General features: G+C 42.2%; 2 protein-coding genes across 5 annotated transcripts in view; both read right to left on the bottom strand.

The window, feature by feature from the left end:
- The window catches only part of ndst2a (N-deacetylase/N-sulfotransferase (heparan glucosaminyl) 2a), a 43,303-nt gene extending 41,406 nt beyond the window's left edge, over nucleotides 1–1,897 (bottom strand). Inside the window, exon 1 of one of the 3 annotated variants that reach the window (XM_053333290.1) lies at nucleotides 1,747–1,897. The gene's annotated coding sequence lies outside the window, so the exon portion shown is untranslated. Of the gene's footprint in view, nucleotides 1–1,576; nucleotides 1,657–1,746 lie in introns of those variants that run through there. The other 2 variants (XM_053333295.1, XM_053333293.1) reach the window with 2 other exon arrangements.
- Nucleotides 1,898–10,090: 8,193 nt separating this feature from the next.
- Nucleotides 10,091–24,180, bottom strand: part of zswim8 (zinc finger, SWIM-type containing 8) — a 37,530-nt gene continuing 23,440 nt past the window's right edge. The window contains exons 11-26 of one of the 2 annotated variants that reach the window (XM_053332974.1): nucleotides 22,452–22,583; nucleotides 22,069–22,248; nucleotides 20,842–21,025; nucleotides 20,254–20,352; nucleotides 19,968–20,092; nucleotides 18,397–18,700; nucleotides 18,111–18,266; nucleotides 17,664–17,886; nucleotides 16,789–17,078; nucleotides 16,141–16,364; nucleotides 14,943–15,440; nucleotides 13,413–13,590; nucleotides 13,113–13,286; nucleotides 12,874–12,993; nucleotides 12,409–12,587; nucleotides 10,091–10,732 (exon numbers count right to left, since the gene is read on the bottom strand). In XM_053332974.1, coding sequence (XP_053188949.1) covers nucleotides 10,529–10,732; nucleotides 12,409–12,587; nucleotides 12,874–12,993; nucleotides 13,113–13,286; nucleotides 13,413–13,590; nucleotides 14,943–15,440; nucleotides 16,141–16,364; nucleotides 16,789–17,078; nucleotides 17,664–17,886; nucleotides 18,111–18,266; nucleotides 18,397–18,700; nucleotides 19,968–20,092; nucleotides 20,254–20,352; nucleotides 20,842–21,025; nucleotides 22,069–22,248; nucleotides 22,452–22,583 — 3,270 coding nt within the window. In that variant the 3' untranslated portion in view covers nucleotides 10,091–10,528. Of the gene's footprint in view, nucleotides 10,733–12,408; nucleotides 12,588–12,873; nucleotides 12,994–13,112; nucleotides 13,287–13,388; nucleotides 13,591–14,942; nucleotides 15,441–16,140; nucleotides 16,365–16,788; nucleotides 17,079–17,663; nucleotides 17,887–18,110; nucleotides 18,267–18,396; nucleotides 18,701–19,967; nucleotides 20,093–20,253; nucleotides 20,353–20,841; nucleotides 21,026–22,068; nucleotides 22,249–22,451; nucleotides 22,584–24,180 lie in introns of both variants that reach the window. The other variant, XM_053332973.1, reaches the window with a different exon arrangement.

Consider the following 24,180-nt stretch of genomic DNA (forward strand, 5'->3'; position numbering starts at 1 on the left):
TTTGGACAAATGGTGTTACACTTGTGACAAACCATTTATTCCCTGAATTAAAATATGCTGAATGAGGATATGAAATAACCTATATCAGGATATGAGATTTGTGTCGTATCCAGCTCGAAATAACATCACTGGTACTAATAAACCTAATCTAAATAGATATGCATGTTACTGTCCCAGCTTCATTCACAGCTGGTGCAACATGAGGAGACCTTACTGTTGGAGCTGCAGCTGCTAGTGTCACCAGCAGCAGTTAGCAGTTTGATGAGGAAATGCACATACTTTCCAAATTAAGTTGAACTTTGTTCCTTCTTTCTATATACACACATGCATGCCCTCTAACCCCCCCCCCCCCCCCCCCCACACACACACACACGTGTATTCTCTGTTTCTCTTCCTGTTGAAAACATGTGTAGTGTGTCAGTCTATCAGAGAGCTCCTGTGTAGCATTCAGCTCAATTTGAACAGCAGCATAAACAGAATCCACAGATTGTTTGGAGGATAAGAAACAGTGACGATACAGAGCTTTTCCATCATGATTAATCCCAAACAGACACAACACATGATCAATATTACTATTTAAATGAGTTAATACTTAATCCAAGGCTGGGTAAACAAGACAAAGCATCTGACCAAACAAACAGTGTTACCTTTCACAACTTTCCATTTCAGCTCTCTATCAGTGCTGTGGTGTGAGTTCAGTCAATACTCACAATATCATGGATCCATGTGCACAAATGATCACATTATTGATTGTTGTTGATTGATAATGACATTATGTGACGGTAAACTTATTTTCTTGTATCTGTAATTTAACAGTAATTAAACTACGCCATCAAAAACAATGCTGCCTGAAGGTGGAGAATATGAACACGTCAGATCAAAGCTTGGATCATAGGCCTCACTCAACAAGTCACTAATCACAACAATTCACTATGGTAAACGCACACGCGCACACACGCACACACACACCGCATCAGTTCATTACACAGCGTGTAAACCACAGACAGATGTTTCAACTCGATTAGCTCTGAGCTGCAGCGGTCTACACAACTTGTAAAACGCTGTGTTGAGAAGCAGCTGCTCCCGATGGCAGAATGCTATAAGTGGCTCTGGCTGAAGCGGGCAACCAGCGGGCAACCAGCGGACAAACATCCCACCTGGAGCCGCAGACACAGCTCCAGGCTCAGCCCCCTGTCTGCGGAACCTCCGACACCAAAACACTGCCTCGCATTTCCCATTCCACTCACCACATACAGACACACTAAATGAAATGTAGCAGCATTAAAGTACCTCTTGGTAACATCATACCAAACTATCACATGGTAAAGAAAAAGAAGATGTGAAAAGCGGCATGAAACAAATAAAGGAAAACTTTCTTTCTCCAGGCAGCAGTCCGTCGTGAATCCCTGCTAGGATGCTAACAGCTAGACTAGTCTCACTACACCAGTCGCTAGTGTTAGCATAGCTAGCAGCAGCTCTCTGTAGCTCTGGCTGATACTACAACCTCAACCTGTAACCAGAACATTCTCCTATTCATGCCTTATCACCAGTATGCTGCTGTCATATAACTACACACCATGTCCAGTCTGCAGCACTGGTTCCCAGTACACAGCGCAGAGCAGTGACTGGGAGAAGCAGGAGCAGGAACACCATCAGCTAGCTGCTCACAGGACTCCGCAGAGAGAACGGCCTTCCACTTTGAGACAATGTCACATAAAATTAAATCTGTCAATGATGATGGCTTACCAGTATTCGTTCTTAAAAGAAAACAATCCGATCAGAATCAGAAGGGATAGAAAAGCGTACGCGTTAAAAGTGTAAACTGAAGTTTAGCGCGTCGCTGCTAAGTCCGCCATCTTGGTTCTGATGGAACCCTGGACTCAACCAAATGTGGTAGACCGGGGGAGGGTTTAACCCTAACCCCAAAAATGACATATCTACAGTTTGTTTTCACCGACCAAAGTCCAAAGGAAGACAGAACATTCTCTTCTAAGTAGGACAGAATCAGTGCATTGGCTCAGTGGTAATGCTGCCACACGTCTTCTCTTTCATTTAGTTCCAGTCAACCCCTGAACACACTGAAGTTTGTTCAAACCTAGAGAAAATACAGATGTGCATTTGAGACACTTGGCAAAGATCTGTAAGCAGAAAAAAATGACATGGCAAATGAACTGATGGCTGTCACAAGAGCAGATGATTTACTTCATCAGTCTTATCAGTTAATTAACTGAAAATAAACAGGCTGTCAAAACAGAGTTCATGTGAGCATAACAGGATGTTAAAGCCACAAAAATTGAATGTGCATATTTTACACTTGGATGTGTATAAACATGTTCTACTCTGCCATGACTAATAATGAAAGAACTATACATATTATGCCATATTTTTGGTGATATTTTAACATATCTGTAATTGTATCTATAAAACTATTTTATATATAATATATTATATATAATAAACTACGATTAAAATCAATGAAAGATAGAAAATGAATAAACCTGTCAAAACTTCATCTTCTAATGGATAACAATCAAAAACTAACAATACAACTTACCAGAGTATCATTTTATAATCAGAATTCGAATATCATTTAGAGACTCCGATTATATGACTACAGATTCATATCAGAAAGCCTAATTTACAAACTGAGTGAGTAGATAGATCTTTTTGATAAATCCAAATAATCCTAACTCAGGGTCCACTCACTAGCTCTGGATCAGGTGTCAGGTTTGATCAGGTGATAACAGGGTTTGCAAGTGCTGTGCAAAACCTATGTGCACCTTAGATGTGTACATTCTCATCCAAGATGCAATACTGTCATTGAGACATCTGATTGGTCCCAAATGTCTTCTGTAGCATGAGAACGGGCCAAACATCCAGCCAGAGTCATAAAAACTATCTTCATCAACAGGAAGAACAAGGAGTCCTGCAGCAGATAGTTTGGCCTCCACAGAGTCCTGATCTCTACATCATGGAGTCAGTCTGGGATTGTCTGAGACTGTGACAACTTCTCCAGCTGCAGAGTACCTGAAAACTGTGTGCAGGTGTACAGAGGACTGCTGCTGTTTTAAAGACAAAGTGTTTCTGCTTTTAGTGCCTAAAATGTTTGCACAGTACTGTATAAATGTAAGCTGTCTCTCATTAAAGGTGACTCCTGCTCCATGTCCTTTGTCCGTCCTGGTTCATCCTCTACTCCTCACATCTGTTGTCTTGGACCTGCTACAACTCTCTCTCCTCACTGCTGATGTTTTATGTTGGAAGTGATGGTTAGAGTTCAGACTGAGTGTGAGTAGTTCTGTTGGGTTATCTCAGCTCTACTGCTTCATCTTTGATTTTATGTTAAAGTCACAGCTTGGATTGATTCTGACTTCTAATCACTCAACATCCATGACATGGGCTTGTGATCTTATGATGGTGAGGCTTTTAAATCAAAAGGTAATGAGTGAACTGTGATGCACCACAGCTATTTCTACACTGATGTACAGTATGTGACTAAATATCCATGCCAAGGTTTACGGTTTATTCTCATCTTATGGAAGTCCACCATAAATAAATATATACTTAATTATACTTAATTATTATACTGAGATGAGATCACTTCTCTACCAGTTGCAGTTGGTCATCGCTGTCCTGTTCAGTCTGTACCTCCTCATTAAAGGACAGATTCACAGTTTTTAACATCTTTCTTTAAACAACAGGCAGGAGCCTAAATTAACATTGAAAACGTTTTTTCTTGCTGTAATCATTCCTCCTGTTCATATGGACCATTAGAAGATCCCTTCATAATGCACTTACAATGGAAGTGATGGTGGACACAAAAACATTATTTATAAGTTGAGCTGAAGCTAATATGAAGCTTCAGTCATCCAAATGAGTCAAATCTTCATCTTCTATGTTTCAATGTTACAGTGTTTTTAGTGTCAAAGTTCCTCTTTTTGTCACGATATAAACACAAAGAGGGAATTTGATGCTAAAAAAGACTGTAAATGTGTCAGATATCACTTGATATAACTAACTCACACTGATGAAGCATCTACTTTTAAATGACTGTGTGGACACTGTGGTTTTTGTCCTCCATCATTTCCATTGAAAGCACATTTAAAGGAGATATTTTAGTCAGTATGAACAGGAGGAATGATTACAGAGAGGAAGACCGCTTTACTGTTCATATGAACACCTGACTAGCCAAGGACCAGTGGTGTGCACAAAGGGGGGCAGGTGCACACTTGGGAGCCTTGTGCTCTCTTGGGAGCGAAAACCCACGCTAAGGTGCCTTCTTGGGAACCAAAACGCGTGCTAAGGTGCCCTCTTGGGAGCCAAAACGCGTGCTAAGGTGCCCTCTTGGGAGCCAAAATGAATGCTAAGGTGCCCTCTTGGGAGCCATAACACGTGCTAAGGTGAACCTCTTGGGAGCCAAAACACGTGCTAAGGTGCCCTCTTGGGAGCCAAAACACTTGCTAAAGTGCCCTCTTGGGAGCCAAAACGAATGCTAAGGTGCCCTCTTGGGAGCCAAAACGAATGCTAAGGTGCCCTCTTGGGAGCCAAAACGCTCGCTAAGGTGCCCTCTTGGGAGCCAAAACACGTGCTAAGGTGCCCTCTTGGGAGCCAAAACACGTACTAAGGTGCCCTCTTGGGAGCCAAAATGAATGCTAAGGTGCCCTCTTGGGAGCCAAAACGCTCGCTAAGGTGCCCTCTTGGGAGCCAAAACACGTGCTAAGGTGCCCTCTTGGGAGCCAAAACGAATGCTAAGGTGGCCTCTTGGGAGCCAAAACACGTACTAAGGTGCCCTCTTGGGAGCCAAAATGAATGCTAAGGTGCCCTCTTGGGAGCCAAAACGCGTGCTAAGGTGCCCTCTTGGGAGCCAAAACGAATGCTAAGGTGCCCTCTTGGGAGCCAAAACACGTGCTAAAATGCCCTTTTGGGAGCCAAAACACTTGCTAAGGTGCCCTCTTGGGAGCCAAAACACGTGCTAAAGTGCCCTCTTGGGAGCCAAAACGAATGCTAAGGTGCCCTCTTGGGAGCCAAAACACGTGCTAAGGTGCCCTCTTGGGAGCCAAAACGAATGCTAAGGTGCCCTCTTGGGAGCCAAAACGAATGCTAAGGTGGCCTCTTGGGAGCCAAAACACGTACTAAGGTGCCCTCTTGGGAGCCAAAACGCGTGCTAAGGTGCCCTCTTGGGAGCCAAAATGAATGCTAAGGTGCCCTCTTGGGAGCCAAAACGCGTGCTAAGGTGCCCTCTTGGGAGCCAAAACGTGTGCTAAGGTGCCCTCTTGGGAGCCACAATGTGTGCTAAGGTTCCCTCTTGGGAGCCACAATGTGTGCTAAGGTTCCCTCTTGGGTGGCAAAAACAGTGCGAGAACGTGCTGTATGTGCCCTTTTTTTTTTTGTCCCCTGCCCTTCAAAAAGTCTGTGCACGCCACTACAAGGACCAACCCTGTAACCACAGTCGTTGGTGAGTAAGTGAGTGAGTGATTGGTGATGAAGTTATAACATTGGTCAGCCGGCTGTGTTGGAGTCCAACCATTAGCCATTGCTTTGACAATGAATTGGTGTGAGATGATGGAAATGGACCTCAGCAGTGTTTCCTGCCCTGAGCTCTGCTCCACTGTTAAATACAGTGAAGTTTAAACAGACACATACCAGCTTCTCTACTGTCCAGAGTGATCCACTCTTCATCTAACAGCACTGTCAGCAGCCGGCAGGAGAGACACTCTGTGCTGTGTTTGGATTTTTAGAAGTGAACTAATACCAGAACACAAGCTTTTTATTTCTCTCAGAGGTAGCTTATCATTGTCATGTGATGTGCTACTCCACTTTACCAGCAAATATTACTGGGACCACTACAGGTAATTGCAGGTAAACATTTAATATCCAGGAATTCACATGATAGACACTCCCACTTATCACCATTGTAACAAAGTGACCACAGTGTGACACAATGGCCATAGACGGTGCAGTCATATACCAGGTCTTGCTTTAAGATACACTTACTTAATTGTGGACTTGTCCTTTAACCATGTCAGCTAAACTAATGCTTTGAATTGTGCAACAAGAGACTGCTGAGGTTCTGTGCTTTTTATTTCCTCCATGTGCAGATTGATATTTCAGCATTCCAACTGAGTCAGATAGTTCAGGCAGGAAGCTAGTTCATTTTGTGTGGAGTCTCCCACTGGGCCCTGGATCCTCCTGCATCAATCAAACCACTTCCAGGGTGGCCCCACTGGTGTCATTCTGACAATATTTTTATACGTTTAAGGCCCATGGACGTTTAGCCAACATGCTTGGATGTGATCACAAGAGGAAAATCGGTCTGAGATTGAACAGAAGGCTCCTATGGTCGAGAAAGAACCAAAGAAATCTTTAATCCAAGCTGATCCTCAAGATCAAGAAACAACAGTTTCAAAACCACTATCTATTGCTGTTTGAATGAAAATTATCTTCATGGTAGAAGAATCTGAAGACCCCACTTATAAGAGGGAGACACAAAAAAGCCATATATATATAGCCTATAACCTTACCAATAATTTCCATTTCCATCATCTATATAACATCATTGCAGTGTCTGTTACATCTACTCCATCACTAACAGAGAACACGATCTGCTGAGGATGTTCTAGAAGCTCATAACAGCATATGAACAACATCACAGCTGTTTATTGACTTGTCTGTCAGCTCTAGGAAAGACAACATGTACTGGCCTGGAATTGGCTGAACATTATTATTATTTTTTTTAAATTTTGCTTTCTTATAATAAAATAAAATAACACAGTTGTTCAATGTCAAAGTAATGATTTTGAGATTACAACAAAACAATTTCTTACTATTTTGTGTCCTGGTTAGTTGTTGTGCTGTTAGTGTGAGATCTATGAAGTCCTGACAGATTATTTTTAAAAATCATGTATACACAAGTTGTGGAGACACAGAACCCACCCATAGCCTCATTCCCTAAAAGCTATCAGTGTGAAAACACATACCTGTCCTCAGCTGTCAGTAAATGGGGTGTGTCTCAGCTTTGGTACTTTTCAAATTAAAATGTGTTGTGATAAAGTATGTTGTTCATGAAGCTGGCTCACTTGTCATCATGTTGGGTTTTTGCATTTATTTGTTTGTCGAAGCTTTCAGACATTCTTTGGTTGTGAAAACATTTGGTTTTTAAACCAGATATTTCTAAATTACAGTTGTTTATCATTTGGAGATTCATAAAGAAACCCAGCCCATATATTTATCCCTTACATACTGTTCTGGGTCAAATTATATATATTATATTTGACCCCTTTTTAATTTTTGAGAGCTGTAAAAACACTGAGCTGGACTTTTCCTAAGGTGACCCACAATATACAAAATTAGAAATACAATGCATCTTTTTATATATATATTTTGTGTGCAGCTGATACACATTTTAATATATGTAAATGTACACATTTGCCCTTTGTTTATTAAAAAAAAAAACTTTTTAAATCAGCATTCAAACATGGTATTATTAATAATTTATCAAATGTTCTCCTGGAACATAAAATAGTGATTGTGAATCAAACAAGATTAATCAAACCTTAATTAATGACAGACAAGGAATTCATAAATGTGAATTGGTGTGGAGATTATTTATGAGTCAGAATATGAACAATACATGCAGGTTAAATTAAGCTGAATGCTGCAGATCGACCTGCTTAGTTCTGCTTGTGTTAATGTAAATGTAGCACAGGCATCATCTGCTTCCATGCTTATTACTATTGCTTTAATAAGAACTATCTTTTTGAGATGAATAGTACACTTGTACATAGTGTACTGCAGAGAAAGAGGAAGTGTTAAACTGGGATTGATGAACTGACAGATGGTGTTAGTGTTCCCTCTTGTGGTCATTCCAGATAGAATGAAGCGCTCGCTCTGAACCAACACATCAGTCGCACAGTTAGTGTTTTGAATTATCTTTATTAAGTAAACTCTACACTTTTAGTATTGCTTTTATCTTTTTTTTTATTCTTTTCACTCTAAATTAGAACCTTTTGCAATCAGCACATATAGAACTTTTCAATCAAGCTACACTTTTTGAGGAATACAAAAATATCACAGTACATTTTCTACTAAGTCACCTTCACCTGTGAGGTCCAGAGCCAATCAGAGAGGCGGGTTCAGAACCACAGCAGCTGCCTGGACAGAGATGGACCATCAACATGTTTTAAGGTTATACAGCACCATGGTCTATGAGCTAACCACATAGAGGGGAGGGGCCACTCAAACACACTCACTGTCAGAGCTCTGACAGGTCTGGGTGAGCTTTTAGACTGATGTGCACAAGATTCACACACACACACACACACACACACACACACAGACACTGTCTCTCTCTCTCTCTCTCTCTCACACACTCACACACATACACAGCTCAGCGAAGCAGGGCTTCCAAGATCCAAACCACAGCTGTGTCCCTCTCCAGGGGTCACTCTGTTAGAAAGTCTATGAGTGTGTGGCTTTTGGAGCCATTAAGGCTAGTGAGGTGTACCTGTACTGAGCCTGTGTGATTCATTGTAGTGGTGCACAGCGTCACAGCGACAGTTTACAATATTCAGGGCTTATGATACTGCAAAGCCTGCAAATTCAGGCAAATGCATTCCTCAGCTGCTCTGAATCTATGGATAAATATTCAAAAATGACCTAATCCACTGCTAATCCACTGCTTTAGAGGAATCCTGGTTGTTTGCCATTAAAACTTGAAGGAGACAGCTGTGTGGTGCACTTTATCTTAACATGGAATAGTTAATGTACATCTGCCAAAACATCTGCTTAGACTTCAATTTAACTATTTTTCCTCTTGTAAAAAAAAAACCAAACACAGTTTAAAAACATTTCAGATATAAATCTCACTATTGAGGTTGTTTTTTGAGGGTTGCTGTACTGGTTCCATTACTGCCCTCTGTGACTGACAAAGGACAAACTAAACAAGCTAAAGTAGGGGCTTGTTGTTCCAGTTTTTGTCAGAATGAGGTGAAGAAGACATCACACTCCAGAATATACTTGAACAGGCCACATAAAGAAAAAATATACATGTTGGTTTACAAGAGGAAAAACATGATTAGTTGAGCAGCATGTCTGATAAAGAGAAGCACACAGCTGCTCCTCTCTGGGTTTCTATGGGGACAATGTGGGATGGCTACAGCCTATGTCAATGAATTGAATATGCCTAGGTTAGAATCAGTCTAGTTGAATAGTAGGGCTGGGTATGTCATGTCAAAATATTATGTTGAGTACATACTGATGTGTATGTATTAAACTGCATATCAAAAACTGCTTTCTTGCTCAGTTTATTCAGTCTTTGACCACCTGTTAATCTTTGTTTTTCTGCTAAAGCTTCTGTATCAATGCTGTGTAAAGACAGCAGTACAGATAGATGCAGTATGGTGTTAAATTACTTTTTTTTGTAGAAAAACAATTATACTCAGCTAAGAAAGTGTTGAAATTGATATTAAAAATCTCTGGAGCCTCTTCGGACACATGAGCACAAACTTTTTTTCCCACACATTTCTGCTGAGCATCAGATAGTTTAGAAACTTGGAAAAAAAGGTTTTGCTCAGATTCCTCACCGGCTCTGTACCCAGCCCAAACTGACTCATGACAAAAGTCTGATCTAATTGCTGGAGGTGTAAGGACTGGAGAGTGGAGCCTGGCTGGCCCTGCTTGGCCCAGCAGCGGTTAGGTGACCCTCTGATTTTGCTCTGGAGGCTGTGTTCATGTCACTCCTCAGGCGGGCTGAAATGTAAAATATGGATCTCACACAACAACAACAGCACCTTTAACATTCTCACATTCTCTTCCCATTCTTCTCTGCATACATGTCATATTCTATACAAAGTATCAAAAAAGATTAAACAAAATACTGAAAAATCCTCACCCGTACTGACAATATACTGTAATTTCTCATATTAAACTTTTTTTTTTTTTTTTCCTTTTCTCCCACACTGCTAAGATTCAGATCCATAGTGAAAAGTTCTTTTTTGGTGACTGAAGCCTTACAGCACCTACTACTCTGGACAGGAATGTTGCAGCATGAAGATGACTCGCTCAGTGGTTTCATTCAAAACAACTAAACAAAAAACTACAAAACACTGGAAATGAAGTGAGGGGTGGAGGGAGAGAAATCCCCGTCTTCAGTTTTAGGGGAAATGGAAGAGACGAGTTAGATGAACAAAGGAAGAATACACTTTAATTACAGTTACACAAACATGAACCATGATAAAACAGGAGTGAGAGGAGTCAGTCAAGAACAGACGAGCGCAGGAGAGTGACCCCGCCTTCTCCTCTGAGTGGACAAACACATAAAAAAAAGGAAGTCTCTTTATGAGTTGAGGGCTATGGGAGCTGATTGTACTGCCTGTGTGCTGTGTTTGCTGAGTCCACATAGCAGGGAGCAGGATCCCTGACAGAACCAGACAGCAGGAATCTGGCTGGCTCAGTGCAGTGGCAGTAGCGATGCTGGAGGCTGAGTGGGGCGCTGGATGGATTTCCTGCAGGCCCAGACCCAGACCCATGTTGTTCAGGGAGAGAACGTGGCCATCTCCAGGGAGATGCGCTGCCACAGCTCCTTAGTCTGCTTGCCTCTCTTCAGGTTCTGCAGCACATCGTTAAACTGCATCATGCCCACAGGCGTCAAGCAGAAAGCACCTCGAGCGCTGCGGATGATGTTGACAAAGTCGTCGTAGTCAGCAGGCGTCAGGTGGATGAGCCGATGATGGATGTACTGTAGAGAGAGAGGAAACAGAGGTATGATTGTACAGGAAGGCTAGAGGTGATCTCACTCATTGACCTAATACTGTGTATGAACACAATTTATACATCTTTATTATTATGATGGTCATCTTATAAAAAACGTTTAACTCATGTAAAAAAATACTAATGTCACTGTTATAGTTTGCATTACATGTGACTGTGGTACTGATTATTATTTACTTTAATGAATAAGTTGATTGGTTGGTTTATGTAATATATTCTCAAAATAATGATAATGATAAATAACATAAACTGAACATATAGTTGTATAGTGACTGAACCATCATGTACAGGAGGTGATAGACCCCCAAACTACTAGTTTAGTGGCAGAGCAGTCGTGGACAGTGTCGTCATAGACTCATGTAGTAAGGTGGTTGTCAGTATTGATGTAGTTCTTATACTAATAATAATAATAATAATAATAATAATAATGATAATAATATTAATAAGTACAGTACAGATAAAAACACAGCCAGTGTAACAGTTTGAGAGTGTGTGTGTGTGTGTGTGTGTGTGTGGGGTGGGGGGGCTGTCCAGTGTTTTATTAGGGACCACATACAAGACAACATTACAAGAGTCCAGACGTGAGGTGATGAATGCATGTACACTAAGCTGAAATAAAATGAGTGCACAGCAATCAGGTTAATACATTATTTATATATTAAGACTGTGTAAAGTGAATTCAGACATTTTCTTCTAAACACATTAAATAGGTCATAAATGTATTTCTAAAAAAGGTGTAAAAAGCATTTCAACCATTTAGATTTGAATTGTGGAGCTTGGCTTCACAAACTGTGTTTCAAGATTTCTGTGTTCAGGATTTCGTGGGCGGGTCTGAAAATCATTAGCATAAACCCACCCCTGCTGCTGTAGAGGTATAAATACATTCACACACTACTACTACTACTACAGTCTACAGTTAGCCAGTTAGCTGAGCTAGCCGCCAGGCTAGCAGCTGAGTTAGCAGCAGAAAGCTCTCAGACGTAGTGTCCATGTTTTGGGTGGTGACAGGTGACACTTGGTAGGGGGCGGGGTTTCAGCAGACTCGGAGGACACGCCCACATCGTTTGGTAGCAGAGAAAGAGGTTGATTTTTACACAACTTTGAAGCCTAATTTCATATATTTGGTGATTTTTTTAATCATTCAAATTTGGCAGGGTGGTTAACAACACACTTTTCTGTGGTATGTCAAACTCAGAACACATATTTATTCTTACTTTACACAGATGGAATAACAAATCCAGATATTTTAACACATGTTTAGACTTAATATCAAAAACTAATATTTAAGACATTTTAAGACTTATTAAGGATCTGCAGGGACCTTGGCTTTTATCAGGGATTCAAATAGCCAATCAGAGCTTTGTAGGCGGCATTATGATTTGGGACATTGAGTACACCCAAGCCTCTTTGATTGCATCTATGTGTCCCTCCCACTGTGGATGAATGGAGCAATGGATGAAAGAAGACATGAGGACATATGTTGTTAGAGGCATGAGACCTTCTTTCATCTGAAGCATCATGAAAAGCAACGTCTGTTCCTGTATTTATTTATTTGGAATTTTTACACCTATTCAGACTCAATGATATACTGTCTAACCCCAGTATTACTGCTGTTTGTATGAGTGCAGCGTGGATGTGTAGTACCTGCAGGTAGGCTTGTTGGCAGCGTTGGACCAGCTGGTGGAAAGCAGGTGTTCGGAGGTGAGCGTGGATGTGAGCAGGGTTCAGTCTCTGAAGAGCCTCCATGATGATCTCCTGCAGGACGAACGGACTGAGAACACCTTTTGCTGCTCCGACACAGAACTGGTACACATAGTTGACTCCTGACAGCATGGACGAGCACAAAGAATCACATCATTACATCAGAGTCACTGTTTCATAACTTAAGACATCATTCACCATTAAACTGATACATTCTCCATCCTCTGATATTACAAATAAGTTATTATGAAAACAACACACAGTTAAAGTATTGTGTTCCTGTTTATTATTTGCTCTGATCTATCAGTAACTGATCTTGTAATCTCATGACTGAAGCAGTGAACTACTCAATGAATCCTAGCATCATGCACCCATCATATTACTATCAGATCCTCCATGTGTGCTCACCTAGCCTGGCAGCCAGTCCCAGCAGCCATTTGACATCCTCAGTGTAGGGTGGGCTTCTGGAGAAGTTGTTGGGGTGATCATTGTGAGCTCTTCTTCCCAGCATCTCTAAGGCCAGCATGCCTTTACACAAAGAGAGGAAGAGCTCATTTTATATGGAAGCAACACTGTGGTTCAACATCTACTTGCACCACATGCACATTAGTTACAGTATAATATGATCAAAGACACAAACTCCTCACCAACTCTGTAGGCAGAATGCAGATAGTGCAGGCCCTGTTGGCTGATTGGCTGGCTGTGCTGCTCGTCCTCCACTGGGAAAGGAGTGCTGACCAGTGAGCCGGGCTGGGAGGAGAGGGAGGGCATAGAGGCTCCCTGTATAGCCTGGATGGTGGGTCCAGAGTGGACGCTGCCTACTGAAAAACACGATAGGAACACAACTGTTAAACAACGGCCAACACATAGAAATCCATTCACTATCTATTAAATGAATTTTGCTTTGAGTGTTTAACACATACACAAACACAGCCTGTAGTCCTGACCTGCTACAGTGGTGCTGAGCGGCAGGCCGGTCTCCGTGTGGTAGGGATGGACGGCAATCTGAGTCATGGACGGAACAGGAACGCCAGGGAAGGTCACAGCAGTGGCTGCCATGGGCGGCTGGGGGCCAGTGGCCACTGAGAACGGGTACTGGGCACCGATGAAGGCTGGGTGCATCCCCTAAGAAGAAGGACACACAACATGATTGACCTGCACTCATACCACTATCATGAAAAATGTACAAGTAATATTTATTTACATTCATATATCTGTGGCAATAACACTTATCTGTAGTTATACATTTGTTATAAATAGCTGAAATGCTAGCTAAATAAAGTATTAATCAGCATTCATCAATTATTAGTGAATATATTTAAGAGGAAGAGACATAATTAATGAAGCAGCTGTCACATCTCATTCCTGCTTCCCTCATCAATCTACACTTAATATCCCAGAACTGCACAACTTCCAGAAGGACAGCCATCACTGCAACACTGATCTGGGCTTTATGACAGCATGTCCAGACACAAGTCTCTCCAGTGAATGACAAAGCTAAACCTGCTTGGAGTTTTCAAAAAAGCAGCTAAAGCACCCTCAGACTGTGAGAAACAAGATGCTCTGATCTGATGAAACCAAGACTGAACTATTTGGTTTCAGTTGTAAATGTTATGTCTGGAGGAAACCAGGCACTGCTCATTGTGGTTGCAGCATCATGCTGTAGTGTTTCAGCAGCAGAGTACAGTGATCTCCTGATTGAAAACCTGGTCAGGACCTCAGACTGGGCTGAAGGTTCAATGAGCCTGAGCACACAGCCAAGACAATACAGGAGAGGCTTAGAGACAACTCTGAACGTCTTTGAGTGGTCCATCCTGTCCAGCCCTGACTGAATCCTGTCCAACATCTCTGGACCTGAACGTGATCTCTATCCAACTGACAGAGCTTGAGAGGATCTGCAGAGATGAATGGCAGAAGATCCAAAAATCCAGGTGTGCAAAGAGTGTTATGTCATACCCAAGAAGACTAAAGACTGTAATCCCTGCCAAAGGTGCTTCTACTGAGTCATGTGTCTGAATACTTGTGTCAATAGATTTCAGTTTTTCCTTTTTAATACATTTGTACAATACGCCTGTTTTTGCTTTATCATTCTGCAGTACTGAGCTTATATTGAGGAGGAAACATGAATTGAAACATAACATAACAGCACTGTATATAACAGAATAAATGGATGTATTGTTTTGACTGGATGTTAAGAGACGGAAAACTGATGACATCACAGCTCATATATGAAGAAAACCTTTCAATGTTTTTTCTTGTGTTTCAGTTCAGGTTGTTTGACAACAAATTGAAAATGTGCAAAGAGCAAATGAATACAAACTACTCAATATTTCCCCCATTAATTCATTTAGAAAGTCTAAAAAACAGGTGAAGCAAAGTGACTTACTGTCTGCCATTCATGTAATTTTCAGTGTGTATATGTGCATTTCTATAACTTGTATAAAGAGCCCAGTGTTTGTATGAATAGGGGCTCTGACCTGTGGGTATGCAGCTCCAGACACAGGGAAGACCGTGGGTCGGGGGACGTGCTGCAGGGGGTGTCCCAGGTACTGCGGGGTGCAGACGGTGGGGAGATGGGCCTGGATGGTGGTGTAAGGGTGGAGGCCCTGGGTGTGGGGGTGAGCAATAGCCTGGCCGGGTATGGCGTGGGACTGATAAATGGTGGAGCCCACAGAGATGACGGGTACGACGGCTGCTGCTGTGACTGAGGCTGTGACTGTTGCCACGCCCGCTGACTCCATGTTGGCTCCGCTGTCAAGGATACCACAGCTGGACTCTGGGGGCCTTCTGCCCGAACCTCCATTGGCCCCGCAGCGTCCAGAGGTCTCCCGCTGCTGGCCCGAGCCCCCGCCCACTGACTGCTCATACAGCCAGTACCACTGATGAGCAACCTCAAACAGAACCTCAGGATACACACCTCCACCCTTGGCTGCTTCCTCCACAGCCATGCAGGCCTTCTCCAGCATCACATTGTCCTGAAGGCACACATGGAACACATTCATCACTTCATTAGACTTTAACAACAATAACTAAACAAACATGTGTTCTATATATTTGTATATTTTTTCATTAGATGAATTAGATCAAAGTTCAGACCATGGTAGCACAACTCAGTAATATCAAGTCAGCAGATTCAAGTTTAACCCTTTACATTTCAACCATTTTGCTCAATAAATGGTGACAATCTGAATTTAAAGAGGCAAAGGTCCTCTTTTTATTGACTTTTGTGAATATGAATTTTTGGAATTAAACCTGATCAAAATACAATTCAGTTTTAAAACACAGATTCAGTTTCGATTCAAGATTCAAGATTCAAGAAGATATAGATAACACTGTTTTTCCTTGCTTCTGTCACCAAGTGCTGCTCATGTGGGAATGTTGGGTCTCTTTAAATTAAAGTAAAGAGTACAGTCTAGACCTGCTCTATATGTAAAGAAAAGAAAACGTAAGACAAAGAAAATGACCACACATTCGGATAGGAAACTTTTCAGTTATCAAAACTCAATAGTAGTATCAGTAGTGACCTCCACATTTTGAGTTATTTGCATTTGCTTTGACCCCAAATTCAGTATGGTCAATTGCCCCTCGCCAACTGTTTGTTACGTACAGACAGTGTGGAGCTTCACTTGGAGGGAGGTAACATGTAACAAGAAAAAAGTTTATCTAGATCTGTACCTGTTCTTTGCACTGCACCAGGGCTCTCTGGATTTCATTAGGATTCAGAGCATGAGCATGAGGCAGGCAGCTCAGGGCCAGCTCTGCTGCTGCCCGCACCATGTTGGGGTCCCTGGCCCGCGATGCCCTGTCTGCCAGAGACGCCACCTCTGGAGGTGTGAGGTGACCGTCCCAACACTCCACCAAAATGTTGAGGGCAGCACTGCCAATCTCCATAGCCTGGCCTGGGAAGAGAAGAGCACAGAGAGTAGAATTTGAGGGCAGGAAGGAGAGCAGATGTGAGCAAAGAAAGAAAATATTTGAAAATCTGCTTCTTCATGTTTCTGTTGATCTCACACACACACACTTCTATCCTTGAGGATGCTCATTGACATAATTCATTCCTTTACCCTAACCTTAACCATCACAACTACGTGCCTAAACCCAACCATTACCCTTAAATGATCCTATACCCAATTCTAACCTTCCCCTTAAAACGAAGTCATATCCTCTTTGAAGTTGTGAGTCTAAAAGATAGAAACACACACACACACACACACACACACACACACACACACACACACACACACACACACACACACACACACACACACACACACACACACACACACACACACACACACACACACACACACACACACTCCTCACCAGTGATCCAGGACACATGAGAAGAGTAGGTTCTGGACAGCCAGTTGGGTGAGACAAAGTTGTGGAGGCCGAGAGCATACAGGCCAATCTCAAAGGCACACAGGTGCAGATTTCTGTGGGGCCCCTGGTGGCCCCCGCTGGCTGAGGGCTGGGTGAAAATGGAGGTGGAGGAGTTTCCTCCAGCTTTGATCAGCACCGTCTTGGCCAATTCAAAGTAAAAATGAGCTGCTGCCTCAGATGGCTGGTTGGGCACGTGTGGGGCATGGCACTCTGGACGACGGCCTTTGTACCTGGACACAAAAAAAACACACATCAGTCAGCACACACGTGAGATGTTACTAAAATAACATTTGGTTGGTGGGGGGAGTTTTATGCCTCTGAACCACTTTTGTCTGCATGTGTGACACGTCGTACACAGAAACTCCACTAGAGGCACCATGAGACCATAAATATAATGTCATATTAAAAACTTAATATAAAGCATGTACATACTGAATCTGAACCATGTGTTATATATCATTTATATATAATTAACTATTATCATATAAACACATGTGAAGCCTGCTGTCCATATGTAACACAAAAACAGAAGATAATAGTTAAGCCTCAGTGTTGTATGCAGTGGAGCATCACTGTGTGAAATCCTTGTGTTAAGTATAAACCTAGTGTCAGCTTCTTTTATTTAACTGCCTGCTGATGGACACTAGCAGATTCCAGTCACAAGCAGACGTCTGTTCACTGGCAGCCTTTATTTAAAACTCAACGCTTTTGGCTTTTTTATTCAATCTCTTATAGTTGTTGGTCATCCCAGTAACACAGCTGGTGTACTTTTACAAGTCTAAGTGACCCGATAAGGAGGAAGTGTGTGTTTTTACCTGCTGGTGTCGGTGCTCTTGGCCCTGGCCCCGCCCCCTGCCCTGCGAGAACCACTGGAGGAGGAGGAGCCCAGCGAATCAGACGATGAACTGCTGATGCTGTCGCTATCCTGGCCCCGTCCCCAGGATGCTGCTGCCCAGCCCCCTCGGAGCGGCCGTCGACTGAGCGTGGGGGAACTGTCTGAGGTGGTCTCTGGGGCACTGCTGTCGATACTCGCCATGCCTGTCCAAACATCATCACATCATGTGTCACTTAAGCTGATACTTTTGATCCTATTATTCTACTGGATCCTATTAGAAATACCACTATAATTACCCTAATAATGACTGATAATGGGGATACATGCTAAGTCATACTATATAGTAGCAGTGTAAATTCTGTGTTTTCTATTACACTCTACCAGACAGATCAATAAAAATGTACACATCATTTCCTGCCATGTTTACCTGTATGTTTCTTCTTCTGTCGAACAGGTGAACCCCAGCAGCGCTGATTGTATCCACAGCGTGCTCCTAGTGCCAGCCGGCTGGGCACTGTGGCCTCCAGCTTAAATGGAGCTGATTCGTTCTGCTGGTCATTTGATGAAGCAGGGGCCTCTGATACTGCAGGGGAACCAAAATATCACATTTCTATCAGTACAGCAGGATGAACAATATTTTAGGTTCTCTGTCAAAGGATGCTGTGTTGCCATACAGTGATTATCTACTGCTGCAGTGAGTGGGAGCTTCTCACCGTGCTCCCTGGTCTCAGCAGTGCTCTCCCCTGCTGTGTTGTTCTGCACTGGGTTCACTTCAGACTGGTGTGCCACCTCTTCACCAGCCATTGTCACAGCAGAGGAAGAGCTGGAGGAAGAAGCTGCCACAGTGGCTGCAGAGGAAGATGAGGGGGTGTGTTTGGAGACCCCTCCTGTGTGGGCAGCAGTGATGTGTTTGGACGGGCTGCGCTGGCTGCCAGCTGCTGGCTTGCTGGAGTAGAAGGAGCTGAGAGTCTGAGGCTTGTGGGTCTGACTCTCCCTGTCCAACAACTTATCCAGAATCTGAATACGGGGAGAGGAGGAGAGAGAGAAAGGGGGATGAACACAAAGACAAGGAGAAGAAAAACTTCAGTTCTTAACCTCCAATGTCCAGCTTTAATTCTTGGCCATCCTTTTGAAACAAATCTTAAGAGTATCTGATGAGTGATTTAGATACAAATATATTAATGAGCCACTTTGCATAGATTGTGTAAGTATGCGACAGTGACATAATCAAACTACTGTATGAGATCCACTGGGACCATTGAGGAATCCTGCTTGGCTGTGACATCACCAAGTGTAGAAACACCCAATGTGCTCTCCTGACTATGCTTCTACTGTAGGAAGTTACCCTGTACCTATGTTAACTCTAACCAGACTGTACCTATGTTAACTCTAACCAGACTGTACCTATGTTAACTCTAACCAGACTGTACCTATGTTACCTCTAACCAGACTGTACCTATGTTACCTCTAACCAGACTGTACCTATGTTAACTCTAACCAGACTGCACCTATGTTAACTCTAACCAGGCTGTACCTATGTTAACTCTAACCAGACTGCACCTATGTTAACTCTAACCAGGCTGTACCTATGTTAACTCTAACCAGACTGTACCTATGTTAACTCTAACCAGACTGCACCTATGTTAACTCTAACCAGGCTGTACCTATGTTAACTCTAACCAGACTGTACCTATGTTAACTCTAACCAGACTGTACCTATGTTACCTCTAACCAGACTGTACCTATGTTAACTCTAACCAGACTGTACCTATGTTAACTCTAACCAGACTGTACCTATGTTAACTCTAACCAGACTGCACCTATGTTAACTCTAACCAGGCTGTACCTATGTTAACTCTAACCAGACTGCACCTATGTTAACTCTAACCAGACTGTACCTATGTTACCTCTAACCAGACTGTACCTATGTTAACTCTAACCAGACTGTACCTATGTTAACTCTAACCAGACTGTACCTATGTTAACTCTAACCAGACTGTACCTATGTTAACTCTAACCAGACTGTACCTATGTTAACTCTAACCAGACTGTACCTATGTTAACTCTAACCAGGCCAAACAATCTCAAGCTGTGGGGTAAGTACCTGCCATTAATGGGTTAATACTAAAACATTAGACAGTGCACTCTCCTCTAGCGTCAGCCTTCTTCTTATCCCATTGTTTTACTGCAGAAATGGTTTGTTTAGCTGCCAGGATTGAAAGAACACTCATACATTAGATGAAATGTAGTTGCCATTTCCTTATCAAATAGTAAGAATGTTTACCTTCTTGAGCTTGCTTTGGTCATCCTTATATGTGATCATGAGAGCCAGAGCCAGGTCTCCTTTCACCCTTCTGGTTCCTTCACACAGCAGAGGATGCTCTGCCTCACTTACTGTTGTCTTCATACCTGCAGACACACAGAGGATGGAGACAACAGCAAGGATTATAGTAGGAAGGGAGCAGGGGAGAAAGACTGAGGTGAAGGAAGTAGTGAGGAGATGTAAACCATGTTGAGAAAGAGAAAGAGTAACAGGCAGAAACTAAGGAACAGGAGACAAATGATTTTACCAAGTGCAGCGACAGCAGCTTCAAAGCCCAGCTCCTCATCTCCAGGCATCTCGTTGTTGCGGTTGCGGCTGGGTGGACGGGAGCCTGTTGGAGAGACAACTGCACAAACAATATGGAGAAAAGTAAAAGAAATATTAATTCTTGAAGTTCCCATTTGAAACAGTCTTCATTCAGGTCTTAATAAAACAGCACTGTCACTTTCTTGTTCTGAGTTGCTAACCACACACACACACACACACACACACACACACACACACACACACACACACTTTAGGTAATGAAACACGATGCAGGTGATACACAATTATATATTTATCAATAAAGCTAGATGAAATCAATCAGTAAACTAAACTCTAAGCCTGCTTTAAGGACATAAAGAGGCCCCATACACCTTAGAAACACATGATAACTACTCTGGATGGCATTACTCTGGCCTCCAGCACCACTGTAAGGAACCTAGGAGTTATATTTGATCAGGATCTGTCCTTCAATTCATACATGAAACAAATTTCAAGGACTGCTTTTTTTCTATGGACAATCTTACACTGACATCTAAAGTCTAGTAATCAAACAATATTTGGTGCTTACCTGGGGTGCACAGCACATCAAAGATAAAGCTGGCCAACATGAGAGGCAGCACAGGTCTGTAATCACAGAAGTTTCCATCCCTGAGCTGCTCAGCTCTCTCTCTGATCGCAGACATCTCCACCAGGCCCAAAGGAATCTTCTTCAGCAGAGCCACCACTTCTGACTCCTGGTAGGCCAGTTTCACCTTGTCACACACACCACACACACACACACACACACACACACACACACACACACACACACACACACACACACACACACACACACACACACACACACACACACACACACACACACACACACACACACACACACACACACACACACACACACACACATTTAGTTTATCCATTTAAATAACTGGCAGACATTATTTGACTGCATTCAGACCAGAAACAACCCTGCATTCAAATAATGCAATATGGCTGAAACAGGTTCAGCTTTTCTTCCTGGATGACCCTGTGTTGTTTGGCTCCTCCACTGCATCAACACACTGTCTCTGTTCAAATACAAACGCTGCTCATTCTAAACTTATAAAGTGGCTCATTCCACAATATTACAGTTTCATTTGGCAGATGCTTTTATCTAAAGAAACAGAGTTCTAGTGTAAGGTTAGAATTCAATTGAACAACCTCTTAACTACAGCTCACACATCATTAGATCAAGTATCAAACTATCCCAGTGTTTAGCTGAGAAGAGCTGCTCCAGCTGTGTGAGCTACAGATGTTCTTTACTGTGGGAACAGCAGGACAATTATCTGCTCACACACGGCAGTGAAAACACTAGAAATGTATGCATTATTATATTTACATGTCTTTTTGAACATCTCTTCATCCTGATTCAATCTCTCAAGTCTTTTTGTTCTTTAAACTTTATTTTTCTTGCAGGTGTAGGATAGTTTTTACCTTCCTTTGTTTTCAATGGGGTCATGTTAAATGTCTTTTAAATAACTTGTATTATTATAAATGTTCTTATAGATATTTATATATACATTTTTACTACAGTCACCAGGACCTGAGTACAGTATTTCATTGTCTTTCATGTATCTACATGGCTGGAACAACAATACACATCCTTGAATATATATATATGTGAAGCACTTTGTAACTTGTAATGACTATTATTAAGTATAGGTGTGTATACAGTAAAATACTATTCAAAAGGCTAAAATACATTGTATGTGTGTATGAAAGAGAGAGAGCGAAAGAGCAAGAGAGCGAGAGAGACCTCCAGAGCTTTGGTGGATGCAGGTGGTCTCTGGAGTTCCAGGGAGAACATGCCGGTGCTGAAGGCCAGGTTGTGGAGCTCCAGTCTTTCACTGAGCACAGTGAGGAGGAAGGCGGCTTTTGACAGCGTATTAGTGGCTACCTGCGTCTGACGGCTGGTTGACACCTTACTCTTCTTACCCTGAATCCAACAACCAAGGAAGAAAATGCAGTCAGGACATGAAACAAAAGCAGACTCACACTTTTCCCAAAGCTCTGATTCCAATATGAAGCAGATATTAGAGGAATCTTGTGGATGAGTTTGGATGACTGGACTGTACAACAGAAGGAGAGAAGACAAGTCACCAGGCAGAAGAGAATGTGTTCCAGGCTGCTGTGATCTACCTTGGTCTGTGGCTGCTCCACTTTGAGGTCTGGAGGGTTGGCTAACAGGTCTCTGGCCAGCTCCACAGCCAGCCTACACGCCTCATTACTGTAGCCATGAGCATGGAGGGCCTCAGCACACGCGAACAGCACCTACACACGCACACACGCGCACACGCACACACACGCACACACACGCGCGCACACACACACACACACACACACACACACACACACACACACACACACACACACACACACACACACACACAGTATTCAGGTCAGAAAGAAGGCTAATAGGCTTTTTACCTGTGTGTTATTCTCATGAGTACTATTAGAGACTCTCAAACTGTTTACTTGGGCGAACTTGTCAGCTCACTCAACGGTTTACCTTCATTTTGAAGTTTTGGACATTGTTCCTATCACTTAAAATTATATTTTACTGCTACTGCTCAACAGTAGAGACAGGTAGAGATATAACTAAACCATTTATTTGGAGGAGAAAGGTCAACATAAATAAGCAGTATGTTGTTTGTGACCCAAATAAGCTGTGCCTCTGGTTTAATCATCACACTGTGTGCAGGCCTGGGGTCACAACTTTCTACAGGCTCATTTGCTGCCTCCTAAAGCACCTCTGACAAACTACACCTTGAAGATACGTTTTTTCACGGGGCAGGTTTAGTGACATGGGGGCTCTATTATGTCTTATTCTCACCTTTTGACTTATTTGACAAGGTTTTATTGGCAGTGTTAGAGGAAGTATTGTGATGTTTTACTTCAATAACACCATTAATCCTACATTAGTTGTGTATTTAATATTTACATTGACATTAATAAAAAATGGACTTACATTTACTTAAAGCCTTTTTAAGATGGAGCTCATTTTAGATAAGATAAGAACAGAGCTTTGAATCAAGAATGAACACTCTGACCCTGAGTGTGGTCAGACAGTGTTGTGTTAGCAGCACATTTAGCAGATCAGCAGGTGTTAAGGTATATGGATGATTTTTGGCCACTGTGTTCTGGCAGTACAACACAATGACTGTAGTTAAGCATGTAAAACATATTTACAATTAGAATATGTAACCTATTATTTATATCATCAGTGTATAATAGAATGTTGTTGGTGTACATACTCATTCACACCTCACATTAAACTATATTCACCCTATCAGATATACATGACACACACACACTGTCTCCCTCTCTGGTCAATAATAGTATTGATATTTTGAACAGAATGATTTGTCACTTATGTGCAACAGTGTACTTGCATACTCACTCCTCTTTCTTATCTTTCTCCTTTTTTACAATTGAAAAGATATGAATTTATATTTGAATTGGGATTTGATATCAAAGAAGTCAAACGTCACTGCTTTCAAGTGTTGCTGGCCATGTGACAAATGAAGCACTGAACCGCTTGAATCTCTTGAATCTTGAACAAGTAGTGTTCCCCTCTGAAACAGATGGGATTGAATCCACCTGATAAGAAGTGGAGGATAAGTTTAAAACATAAAGCTTGTAATAGAGTATTTCTATATGGCTGTATATGTGTTTCTACTTTAAGGATGTGAATACGTCATCCATGTTCCTCCTCCTCCTTCTTCTACCTCTGTCCTGAAATGATAGCTTTCTTTTATTATGGTTGCTTCTGGCTCATTCCGAATTAAAGTATTCCTTCTTATTATTTAATTGTGATCTTTCTATATTTTCATGAGGGTGAAGGAGAGAAGCAGTCAGTGTTCTAGTT

Source organism: Scomber japonicus, chromosome 14 (genome assembly GCF_027409825.1).
Source record: "Scomber japonicus isolate fScoJap1 chromosome 14, fScoJap1.pri, whole genome shotgun sequence".
NCBI classification, from domain to species: domain Eukaryota; kingdom Metazoa; phylum Chordata; class Actinopteri; order Scombriformes; family Scombridae; genus Scomber; species Scomber japonicus.